At 46.5% G+C, this 13,403-nt stretch overlaps 1 protein-coding gene across 7 annotated transcripts in view; it reads left to right on the top strand.

Moving 5' to 3' along the window:
- cabp1a (calcium binding protein 1a) overlaps window positions 1–13,403 on the top strand; it is a 455,099-nt gene that overhangs the window by 424,418 nt on the left and 17,278 nt on the right. For all 7 annotated transcript variants that reach the window (XM_038791698.1, XM_038791745.1, XM_038791756.1 and 4 more), the window contains 2 exons: window positions 8,114–8,144; window positions 10,594–10,737. In XM_038791698.1, the coding sequence (XP_038647626.1) occupies window positions 8,114–8,144; window positions 10,594–10,737 (175 nt within the window). The remainder of the gene's footprint in view (window positions 1–8,113; window positions 8,145–10,593; window positions 10,738–13,403) is intronic.

Genomic DNA, 13,403 nt, shown 5'->3' with positions numbered 1-13,403 from the left:
GGTTTCCCATTGTGGCCACCCCCACACCATCGGGAAATCCGCAGGTGTGAGTGCGCTGCCAGGGAAACGGAAGATCATGTCGGTGGAGAATCCAGCTGCCATCTTTTGGGTGAGATGTTAAATTGAGCTCCCGTCTGCCCCCTCGGTTAGGGCATCAAGGACAGAAGAGAAGAGAAGCTTTTCCTATGGTCCTGGCCTATTGTTACCCCACAACCAGCACTGGCGAAACAGAATAGCTGGCCATTTATCTCATTACTTATTGCAGGAAATTGCTATGTACTCATTGACCGTCAGTGTTCCCTTTAAATTGGCACTATTGTGCCGCCTGTTTTCTTTCAGTGCGTGATCCCTTTAAAGATTTTAATGGCTACATAGACACATGGTATTTGTCCCAGAATGAGATCTGCAGAGTGCTTACTGGGCTACTGCTCGGCCATACACACACACAGACACACACACACATATGCACACACACACATATGCACACACACAGACACATATGTGCACACACAGGCACACACACACACATATGCACACAGACACGCACACAGACACTCACAGGCACACACACACATATGCGCACACACACACACATATGCACACACACACACACATATGCACACACACGCACACAGACACGCACACATAGACACACATACGTACACAGATAGGCACACACAGACGCACATACACACACACACACACATAGCTTAGCAGGAACATTACTGACTACCACATTTCCCTCATTACAACAGTTACTATAATTGTACTTCAGTGTCTGAAATGCTTGTGACTTCCTGATGTGGTGTTGCTATTTATTTGCAAATTGGCTATTTATATAGTATTCAGCTTAGATGCAGTTGAAGATTATTCAGGCACAGGTGTACCATATGGACCATGTGAGGATTTGGAATGAACCTGGTCAGGGTAAAACCTGCCAGATTCCTGTTCTCTAGATGCATGTGCAGTGTAAATGCTGATACGGGCTGGACTATCTCTTTCAGAATTTTATTTTTCCATTCACTTCTGCTGTGATCTCCCTCCACCACAAGACACCATCAGCAGGCTGCCTGTCCTTGTCAATGACACGTTCCATCCCCTTGCCAGCATCTCCCGGAAGTGGTATCTTGGCCCAATAAGCAATAGAAACCCCAGCAACGGGCAGTCAATTCCCTGATGGCCGTGCTGACGTGTTGGGGTTTCCGAAATGGCCGTGGCAGGGTCACCCAGGCTTTCCGAAAGGGGCTGGGATCACTGCTGCGGCAATTAAATTCAGCCCAACTAAGTGCCTGACACATTGTAAAACAGCAAGACAGCAACAAGTCTGAACTGACATTATCAAGGAGCATCACTTCAAAAAAGTGAAAGGAAGCATGCCAGACATTTCCTGCTGGTCTGTTTGCCCTTGTTAATCTGGCTTTTCCCTGGAGATTTACAAATCCTATCGACTGAGAGATAGACTTCCTAAAGTTATTGTCAACAGCTTCTGATTGAACTCAGAATATACCCTGCAAGAGCAGGTCAGAAGCTGGGATTCTGCAGAGAGTAACTGTCCTCCTGACTCCACCAAACCCTGTTCACAAGTCAGGAGTGTGATGGAATACTCTCCACTTGCCTGGATGAATGCAGCTCCAACAACACTCAAGAAGCTCAACACCATTCAGGGCAAAGTAGCCCGCTTGACTGGCACCCCATCCACAACTATTTGCTTCCTCCACTATCACCAACGCACAGTGGGAGCAGTGTATACCATACACAAGGTGTACTGCAGCATATTCCCTCGACAGCATCTTCTAAACATATAAACTTATGAATAAGGGGCAGAGTCTACTTCTACCACTGGAAGGGGAACTTGGGAGCACCACCACCTGCAAGTTCCCATCCATGTCACTCACGATCCTGACTTGGAAATAAATCGCTCTTCCTTCATTGTGTCAAAATCCTGGAATCCCCGAACAGCGCTGTGGATGTACCTACAACACATGGACTGCAGTGGTTTGAGAAGGGGGCTCACCAACCCTTTCTCAAGCCAGTTGGGGATGGGCAACAAATATTGGCCTTGCCAACGACACCCATCTCCCATGAAAGAGTTAGAAAAAAACATTATTAGAATCTCTCCACAGGCTGTAGCTGACCAGGTAAGTAATCATGATGATGGCACAAGAGGTCACTCAGCTGCTCCATGTGTGGGGAGCAGCGAGGCACTGAGGACATGATCTGGGCAAGGCCAGACAGAGCGGGGCCTACAAAAGGCCCAGAAGGAGCAACACGAGGAGCAGGAGCACCGAGAGAACAACAAGAGTACCGGGGACCCGACCTGGGAACGGTCAGACAGCACAGAGCCAATAAAAAAGGCCCAGAAGGAGCAGCAAGAGGAGTGGGAGTGCTGAGGGAGTGGTCAGAGCAGAGGAGATCACTAACGCCGGCTGTGTTCCAGAGAGTGACATCGCACTTCACAAATGAGATCACTGTCAGGCAGGCAGATGACAGTTGGACGATGAGTGTTTGTTAATCCTGGTCCTACAGCAGAGCCTGGTCTCCACCTGTCTCAGATTTCCCTGCCATTGGGCCAAGACCGTGCCCCGTTGGGACAGTGTGGTTGTTGGTGTGCAATGACCACTCTACATTAAAAGAATCCACGCACAGACATTTCCCATCATAACCCCATCCAACCCACCCAAATGGATTTCGGGACCTGGAACGTCAGGACCTTAAGAACAACTGTAACAGTGGCAGACATGGACATCACACTGCCATCATAGCCCGGGGACTCCTGCGCTACTCAATCAGCGCCTCACAGTTAACCTGGCAACAACCAATGCCCACAGCGCATGATACACCCTAAAAGCCAACAAAGTCAAAACCTGCAAGGAGACACTCGGTCTCTCAACCAAGGCTGGTTTGACAAGAGCAACCAGGAGATCCAGGATCTCCTTGAGCGCAAACACAAGGCGTTCCTGAACTGGCAAATCTCGAGCGAGAAGAAATAGGTCTACCAGCAACTGAGGGCTGAATTGCAGTAAAGAACCCGTGACCTGTAGAACCGATGGTGGGCGGAAAGCGTGCAGGAGACTAAGCAACTCGCCAACAACCATGATGTGTGCGGCTTGTTCAGTGCAGCTAATGCTCCCTACGGTCCCACATGGATGGAACGCCCGCTGACATACTAAAATATGATGGATAGGCCCTCTTGACATGAATCCATAACCTCATCACCATTGCTTGGAAGGGAGAGAGCATGCCGGAAGATCTTAGAGACACCGTGACTGTGACCAAGTTCAAGAAAAGAGACAGGTCCGACTACGCCAATTACAGAGGGGTTTCCCTACTATCCACCACAGCAAAGGTTATTGCGAGAATCCTCCTCAACCACCTCCTCCCAGCGGCTGAAGAACCTTCTCCCAGGGGCTGAAGAACCTTCTCCCAGGGGCTGAAAAACCTTCTCCCTTCAGAGGCCGAACTACAAACCATCAAGGACACATTTACCAAAACGTATGAGAGAATGGGCCTTAGACTAAACATCTGGAAAACAGCCCTCTCCTGACACACAACATTGCCCCGGACCATCAAGATCCACGGCGACTGGATAACGTGGATCATTTCCCATACCTCGGAAACCTCCTCTTGCGGGAGCAGACATCGACGATGAAATCCAACACCAACTCTGTAATAGTCCACATGGGGCCTATGGGGTGGTCCTTGCAGAGTACGAGCTCCCCCCGCAAGGGTGGGGGATCTCTATTAACCTCAGTATAAAAGGTCGGTCTGTACGGTGCTGTTTCAGACAGGAACCCGGTAAGAATCTACCAGGCAGTGTAAATATTGTGTGTAAATAAAACTACTTTTCTTCATTTTACTCGGTGTGGATTCCCGTGTTCTTATTTATTAAAAAATGTTGCTATATTTATTTGGTTATAAATATGGCAGTCAATATGGTCACCTTCTTTAATCCTAATTATGTTTACACTTAGAGTCGCCAGGTATCTTTTGATACTGCCACAAGGTTCAAACCCGAATACTGATCAAAGAACCAATACACCAGTTAGTTAATTCAAAGTCAATACTATTTATTTACACACACAGTAAGATCTACTCATGCACAAAATACCACAAACTAAACTATCTCTAACGCTAACGCCTATACTTAACTTCGGGTGCCCACTCAGTCAGAGGAACAATGGCCGTTGTTCGGATCTGAGGTTGTTGGGTTCAAAGAGGTACAGGAGAACAGCTAAGATCGGCTGTCTAGTAGCAAGGGTTGACCTTGAACTTAATTGCTTCTGGTGCAGCTGGTGGAAGGGTCTCTCCGCTTTGAGAGCCAAGTTCAAGAGAGCGATTCTAACCTGGAGGGGCTTCGCGTGCTTTTAGGCGGGCCTTAAACTTGGCCCCAATTAATTGGGCCGCTTCTCGATCACTGGTATCGATCTTGACCAATAAAGGGGTGGGTGCCCTGATGGCTGGGCATGTCGTAGGTGGCCGGTTGCTTGAGTGTCTTTCCTTTGTTCCCGGAGATGCGCCATCAATATGCTAATTGACCTACAGTTTCAATTCCGTCTGGGAGCTGTCTCTCCAATATGCATGTAGGCTCTGTGCCTGCTTGTTTTCCTAACATTGTCCACAGTTCCCAACATTCTTTGCAAGCGTCCATTTTGTATTCTGGAAGTGGCCATCCCAGATGGCTACAAAACTCCAATGCACCAGTGCAGCTTCGGACACCTGAGGAACAGTGTTCGAAATCTGAGACCTCAAATCCAGCACCAAGCACCGTGGTCTACGGAGCAGCGTGGTCCCCGCCCTCCTGTGTGCACCAGAGACATGGACAATGTACAGCAGACAACTCAAATTCCTGAAGAGATATCACCAACGTTGCCTCTGCAAAATCTTGCAAATCCACTGGCAAGATTGGTGTACCAACGTAAGTGTACCTTCTTAGGCCAATACCCCCAGTATCGAGGCACTGGTCACACCCGACCATCAGCGATGGGTGGGTCACATTGTCCGCATGCCCAACAAAAATCTCCCGAAACAAGTGTTCTACTCCGAGCTCCACAATAGAAAGCGATCACTAGCAGGGCAGAGGAAATACTACACGAACACTCTAAAAGCCTCCCTAAGTAAATGTAACATCCTCACCACCACATGAGAATCACTTGCCCGAGAACGCGCAAACTGGAGAAGAAGCATCCGTGAAGGCGCCAACCACCTCGAGCATCACCAAGAGGAGCACGTGGAAGCGAAGTATAAGCATTAGAAAGAGCGCGCAGAATCCAGACATCCCATCCATCTCATCAATCACCACTTGTGGCAGAGACTACTGCTCCAGGATTGGTCTATCTGGCAACCGCTGAACTGCCCCACATTCCCCCTCCCAAAAGTCATCCTTGACCCTGAGGGACTTCCAAAGAAGAAGATGAATCATGATAGGGAGGTAGATCCCAATCAGTTTGCCAATGACCTCAGCTGTTGAGACCATCAGAGTTTCCATGTTCTCATCTCTCTTGTAAATCACAAAGATCCAGGATGGAATAGGAGAGTAGGATCTGGGGCAAGTTGCCCGTGTACCTGGAGAGAGTAGCATTCAGACTTTAGAAACATAGAAGATAGGAGCAGGAGGAGACCATTTAGCCCTTCGAACCTGCTCCGCCATTCATTCTGATCATGGCTGATCATCCAACTCAATACCCTGATCTCGCCTTCCCCTATATCCTTTGATCCCCTTCGTCCTGAGTGCTATATCTAACTGCTTCTTGTAAACATGCAATGTTTTAGCCTCAACTACTTCCTGTGGTAACAAATTATTTCATCACAGGAGAGGGGAGGAATAAAGGTGTATACTGGACTGCAAAGAATGATTCAAAACAACATATCAGTGCAACACCCAGTCTTAATAGTTGTCACTGAGGTTTTATGAATGAGCTGAGTGTGACAGTACAGTGGCTGGTGTGGTTGCTACTGAACGTTATTAATGATCTAAGTGTTCAGGTACAGTACTTGCTATTTGTCGGTATATGTTTATGAATTAGCTGAATGTGTAAGTATAGTGCTCGCTGGTGGTTAGTAGATCTTTATGGGTAGCCCTCAAGAATGCGGGTTTCCTTTGTTCTTGGCTTACTCTTTTTTTATTGCTCAGTCAGGAACCAATGATTCAGCGCTGCTGTCAGACTCAAAGGCGCAATTCATCAAAGTTTTCAACGTTGCAGAATTTACCATTTCAGGGTGTAATTTATTTCTGTTCCCCAACCACCATTTGCCAATACAGAGCGACTCGAGACAGCACTGTATCTGCAGATAACCATTTTGCACGTATGCTAATATTAATGTAAATGTATAACCCGCGAGGTGGGCTGGTGATGTAGCACCTGAGCAGATTAAAGCCTCCAGTCATGGATTATACACCTTCTGCAGTGAGCATACTCAACTCACACGAGTTTGGCAGATTTTACTTCACTCTTTCGGTGTTTCCATAAGGAATGCAGCAAAGCAGCACAACAGAATGAGCCTTGCCTGAAGGGAAAATCTTATTGACAAGAGGCAGGTCGAGAGAATCCCACCGCCAGTGACTGGCACGTTGCTGAGAAACATGCAGCTTTGGGACCAGAGATTACTGCCATTTAACTCTGTTTCTCTCTCCACAGATGCTGCCAGATCTGCTGAGTTTTTCCAGCATTTTCTGTTTTTGTTTCAGTAAAATAGGCCATTGTCTTCACCATATTGGTCACAATGTTGCTTAACCTTAATGTTAATGTGCTCGGCGTGTGCATCTCAAGCTGGGGCAGGACTGAGGCAGTGCTGCACTGTCAGAAGTGCCATCTTGTGGATGAAATGTTCCTGTAAGGCAGATTTAGCCAACCTGGGGTCTTTTTTTACGTGACCATCGCTTTGCCAGCATGCCTATCGTGTGTGTCATTTCCAATTGAGCAACGGCTGTCAGAACACAGAATAAAAATGGACCACAAAGGAGACCCACTCCAACCTCTGGTCTGTCAAGCTGCTGGGCATTCAAACATATCTCGCACTTGCAGTTTGCAAGGCGGGAATGCACTTTTATCACATTCCCTGGCATCCTCAACCATCGTTTAGATCTATGCACAGGTTTAGTTACCCCAACATGCAGACCACCCCCCAACAAATGTATATTTTAATTTGCAAAGGGGCAATGTTGGAAAATACTGGAAATCTGAAATAGGAGCATAAAATGTTATAAATAAATACTCAGCAGATCAGGAGGGAGCGTCCATGGAGGGAAAAACAGAGAGAACTTCCTGCCCAAAGTCAACGGACCTTTTCTATTCCTCCCGCAACAATCCCTGTGGCAGCGGTCAGGAGCGGAAAATCCCACCCGGAGTTAACGTTTCAGGATTCTCCGCGGATGCTGCCGGAATTGCTGAGCGCCGATCAGCAGTTTCTGTTTTTATCTTTTGCGGTGTAACCCGCTGACCGTACCTGATTCTCTGAACCTATACTTGGCAGTGGGGCATTGAAAGTTTCATAGCCTCCACCATTCATTACTTCAGTCTTTGTGGTTGGGCATGCTGCGCTCTGTGTCTGTTCACAGTGAACCCCATCGCCCAGCGCTCCCAGGGAACCACCATCCGCGAAGGTGCGGTTTTCCAGGATGTGCATCCAGTCAGTGCTGTTCCCTGCTTGGAACTTCGGATCGCAGTTTAACCCTTTCGATTCTGCATGCTGTACGAAAACAATTTCTTTTTTAATGTGGGCTGATTCAGTGGGGAGGTAACATATCAAAACTCTCCCGTGACCAGCAGGCATGGCATGGACTGGAGTGCAGAGCTGGTGGCGGCAATAATACTACTTCATTTGATTATTTTTTAATCATTGGGTTTCTATCAGTCGTACCCCTTTAAAAAGAGTGTTTGATAGATTTCTTTGGTTTGATGACATTGGGCAATCCGACATCTCATTATTTGAATCCAAAGAAACACTGCTTATGCTGAATATGAATCGGTGATGTTATTGCCTCCACATTGAAGTCAACCAAATGATATTTGTATTAATAACATCCTGATTGGCACAGTTTGTATTTGGATTGTGAACGTTTAACAGAGACAGCATACATGGGAAACCATCTAATGCCAAATTGTTTTTTCATCAGGACAGAGAACTCGGCGCGGAGGAAATTGAAGGTAAATGACTATTCCAATTTTCATTCATTTGTGCCATATTTATAACCCTCTGACATTAAAACCTGACTAAATATTTTGTTTCATTTTTAAAAGATGCCATGAAAATGTTTGAACTTCTTTGTGGAGGAATTCTGTGGACTTGCCTTGCAGAATAATTTTTAGTTGTCATATATGGCTAGGGTTTTTATATTTTTTTTGCCGAGGTGCCATTACTAAATGAACCACGAGGTGTGTTTTCTAAAAGACAAAAAGGGTAATGTGTTCCTTTTAGAAACGCTGTTCTGTTCACAAGTGAATGATTCAAATCTGTAAGTTTTATTGCATTGTTATGTATGGTTATTATTACTGCATTGTTGAAGGACATTTATGAATTTTACAATAAGGCCTGCTGTGTTTTGTAAGAGTTCAAGCTCTACAGAAATCCTGCTTATTTTGCGGGGAAATTGGGTGGTGCCATGGCTCATGCCACTGCCCATTATCCCGGACCTGGGTGCAACCCACTACAAACCAACAGAATGGAAGTCCTTGCTGCCTGCCAGCTGATAGGGCATCATGGAACAGGTTTGGGCATTCTCCACAACCCCTTTAACTGCAAGAGTCCACCCACACATAGACACTGTATCAGTAACCTTTATCAGAGATGCTAGAGGAGTAGAAGACTGAGGACAAAGATCAGACCGGTGCAGTAAGGCTGGGGTTACGGCTGAGGTGCATTGCTAGGGGAAGAGTGTTCGAGCTTTACTCCACCTCGCCTTAGGCCATCGATGACCAGGCAATGCATGGCAGTAGTTATAAAAGAAAGATATGCTCCATTTCCAAAACCACAATTTGATATCTCAACAGAAGTTTGCAGTCTTGTGATGCTGGAGGTTGCAGTCAGAATACATGTAACTCTCAGCCTCCAACTCCTCTTTGACACTTCACATTCCCACCATTTTCCAGTCATCTCCACTCCAAGGCGATAACATCATCTTTAAATTCTGCTGGGATCATCATCATATCCTGAGACCCTGGAGGTTCAAAAATCCAATTGATCATTCATGATCCCAACTATATTTTCCATAGTTGTTTGTGCAGGAGACTATTGATCCTGGCTTTTGGAAGAGAGGGAACCATAGAATCTTTCACAAATTCACATTCACAAATGAATAGCCACATATACAAATATGGCACCAATTATGCAAATACACAATCACATATGCAAATACTCGATCTCATATGCAAATACTGGGCCACAAATGCAAATACTGGACCACATGTACAAATACTGGGTCACATGTACAAATACTGGGCGACATACTCAAAAACAGGGCCGCATTTACAATTGCAGGGCCACATACACAGGCACAGGGCTTTTTTAATAGCAGATTTGGCAAACCTTTTGAGAAGGGTAGGGAATGAGAAGATAGTAAGATGCTCCCAAAAAGGAACAAAGTCCCCCAGCGAACCTGCTTAGCTGCATGTTTCCTGGCGCCCTCCGTACCGAGAAATACACGGCTATTCAACATGGCTCGCCATGTATAAGGGGCCTGAACGGGAAATGCGCTGCTGAGGCTGCACATAGCCCCGTTTTCTCCCATTGTGTGTTTGCCCCCCCCCCCCCCAGCCCGAACACACAATGGGAGAAAAGGGGCTTTACTGTACTTGCTTCTGTGCTAAAGCTGACGTGAGACTGCTAGGTACTGGTAATGGGTAAGGGATTAGAGCAAAGGAATATGAGACAGGTCATGGAGTGGGATTGGATCCCGAGCCAGCTCAATGGATCCCTGGCACTTTAGAAATTAACTTTGTCCATTCATAAGCTCGGCGGGTCCATCTGAAAATTGAGATATTGGAATCCCCTGAGCATGTTACCTTTCTCATCCTGAGCTCTTTCAACCTTTCATTTAAGTTCCCTGGAAGAAGCTCTTGGTCCACTGCCAAATCGACTTGGCACAAAGTTGATGCAAAATGCCAACAAAGAGCCTGAAATAAGCCTAGTGAATAAACAACACAGAGAGCACGGTGTCTGAAGAAGTAACTGTTAGATATATTCTGCCGGCTGTTCATTATGCTTCCCAATCTCAGTCATGTGCTCCCAGCTCACACATCTCATTCTGTGCTGTTTTCAGCCTCTGTCATCTGGCTGAATACATCTTTTCCAAAACATGTATGGGATGCACTGGAACAATTGGTCACAAAGGTCTGGAAGTACCTAACCTAAAACTCTCCGTCTCCCTCTCCTCCTCAAAACCCAACTCTTTGACCAAGCTTTTACACACCTGTGCTCTCCTCCTTGGGTTCCCTGTAGCTTTTTTTTTGTCTGATTAACTTCCTGTGAACCGCCGTTCTACATTACAGGTGCTACATGAATGCAAGTGGTTGTTGGTCTCATGAATACTCACTCCCTACTTTGACTTTGTTCTATTAAGTGACATTTGTTTTTGAACAAGTTACTCTTTGTTGGCAGAGCTCAGAGATGCATTCAAGGAATTTGATAAGGACAAGGATGGTTTAATTGGCTGTAAAGACCTGGGTAACTGCATGCGGACGATGGGCTATATGCCAACAGAGATGGAGCTGATTGAACTCTCCCAGCAAATCAATATGAACTGTAAGTTGATGACCCTAACCACATGTGTTTTCAATCACGGTATCTTTCGGATATTGAAATCTGAAGCACCACAAATTTCCAGCTTTAGACAAGGTGAAGGCAGGTTGAACGTAATTGAGATGAAACCACAGCTGTCTGTGTGCTACATCACCTGCTTCAAACAGCTACAACATGGAGTCAATCTGAGGAACTCTTTGCCGCAGAGGGCTGTGGAGGCCAAATCACTGAGAGATAGATAGGTTCCTGATTAATAAGGGAATGAAGAGTTACAGGGAGAAGACAGCAGAATGAGAATGAGAAAATATCAGCCATGATTGAATGGCAGAGCAGACCCGGAGGGCCGAGTGGCCTAATTCTGCTCCTATGTCTTATGGTATTATTTGCTCATGGCAATCGGCTTATTTATGTTGCTGATGGAGCAGCATTGTGCAGTGCTCCTCCAACATATTGGGCCACCCAATGGTACAGGGTGGTGCCACAGGGTGAGTGCCCTGTCTCTATGGTGCTATCACTGCCATGGGTAGATACTATCAAACAGAGACCATTTGCTGCCCGGCTTCCTTCTTTCCTCTCATGAAGGTGCCTGCCTGAGGTACCTTCCTCATCCTTCCTGAGTGAACCGGGGTGGGCATCAAGGATTAGTGACACAGCTATGTCAAATCCTGTCTGTGCCCAACTTACAAATGAGCATGCCAACATGGTTTGATTCCTGCTTAAGAAGCTGGATGATGACTTGAGCTGACTTATTTTTTTGCCCTCCTCAGGCCAGCGATTTTGAGGTCTGTTCTAGCCCCCTACACTGCTGCCCTGGCTGGGATCACCTAACACATGACAGATGCAGAATCCTGGTCCCCTCTACGAGATTGTGAGTCAATCACGCGCTGATCGCTCTAAAAGTGACCGAGTCAAGAGTAGCACTAACACAGGGTGTGAAGCTGCTCCCCTTGACACCACACTCCCCCCCCCCCCCCCCCCAATCCCCCCACCTTGTCAACAAGGAACGTTTACATGGAATGAGGGTGGGAAGTTTAATGAAACGGAGATTAAAAATACATTGCATCCAAGAGGAATCAAGTGCGAAGTAATGCACTTTGTGATCTACCAAAATGAAAGAGAAAAGCAATTCAGCATGTAATTTTAAATCCAGGACTCCTCTGACACACACCAGTTTATTCAACGCTTGTTCAGATTAACAACTGTCATCCAAATGTTTTTTTGCAGTGAGTCTGTTTAGACTTGTTAAATCTGCTGCTCAGTAGTGAATTTGTTATTGATCAGTTTCAATCAATGAACCCCAACCAATGATTAAATGCTATGTTTGATAATGGTTAGGCTGCATTTGATTAAGCAGAGTATTTTACACCCTCTAAAAAGAACCATTCTCAGATTTCAGTCTCCAGCACTTTACAGAGTGTCTGTCTGCAGCGACCCTCTTACAATGTGGGAGTTTGCTTTGTGACCTGCTGCTCTAAATTGGTTCGGGATTCCATGTTCACAGCACATCCGGCCTGAGGCACTGGACAGTATGGAGGTTTGCTGCAAAATCAGATACTTAATTGTAAGAAAGAAATTCTGCATTGTGTCTATGAATGGGCGCTGAGATGGCACATTGCGCTGTGAACCAATTTGACATCACCGCGTGAGTGTGCTAATGTTTCAATGAAAGGAGGGGGTCAGTGTTCAACAGCATTACATTTTATTTTTAAAAACCTGTCCCTCAACAGCCACTGGCAAAGGTAACGGGATAGCTTATCAGAATCTTCCTGCACGCTCCAATGGGCAGAAACACGCGCCAGTTTTGGTGCCACTGTGGAAGCATAAAGATAGCTCTTACTCAACCTCTCTGTTCTCCCGCTGAGCCGCCGTGATCTCACCAAAAACTCATTTACTCATCACAGGCAGGACTCCCGCCAAAGTTCCAGGGGCCCAGTCTGGGCAACGTCGATGGAAATTCTCCTCTTGTGTGCTCTGCTCCTCAATTCTTTAAAAAGAAACCTTCCTCTTAATTTATTTAATACGGAAGTGACGTTCTGTTCGAGATGGGGCGGCATGGTGGTGCAGTAGTTGGCACTGCTGCCTCAAGACGCTGAGGTCCTGGGTTTGATCCCAGCCCCGGATCACTGTCTGTGTGGAGTTTGCACATTCTCCCCGTGTCTGGGTGGGTCTCACCCCCACAACCCAACGATGTCCAGTGTAGGTGGATCAGCCCCGCTAAATTGCCCCTTAATTGGGGGGGGGGGGGGGGGGGGGAAAGAATTGGGTACCCTAAATTTAAAAAAAAAGAGATGTGACCGATTTGAACTGACCAGGCGCATGTATGTTCCTCATTTCCATTTGTACTGAGGCTTGGCCCATGTGCCCTTGTTCATGCCCATCTCTGCCGAAGGCTTGATGTCGACTGACAAACGGGAGGCACACCATGCTGTGATTCGGATGCCTAGTGAAACCTTTGCACTAGTTAGAAAGAAAAAGAAGAAGAAAGAAAATTGCTTATTGTCACGAGTAGGCGTCAATGAAGCTACTGTGAAAAGCCCCTAGTCGCCACATTCCAGCGCCTGTTTGGGGAGGCTGGTACGGGAATCAAACCATGCTGCTGGCCTGCTTGGTCTGCTTTAAAAGCCAGCGATGTAGACAAGTGAGCTAAACCAGCCCCTTGCTAAACCAGC

This window comes from Scyliorhinus canicula, chromosome 1 (genome assembly GCF_902713615.1).
Source record: "Scyliorhinus canicula chromosome 1, sScyCan1.1, whole genome shotgun sequence".
NCBI lineage: Eukaryota > Metazoa > Chordata > Chondrichthyes > Carcharhiniformes > Scyliorhinidae > Scyliorhinus > Scyliorhinus canicula.
Note: the sequence above shows the minus strand (reverse complement) of the source record. Positions and strands in the feature narration are given on the sequence as shown.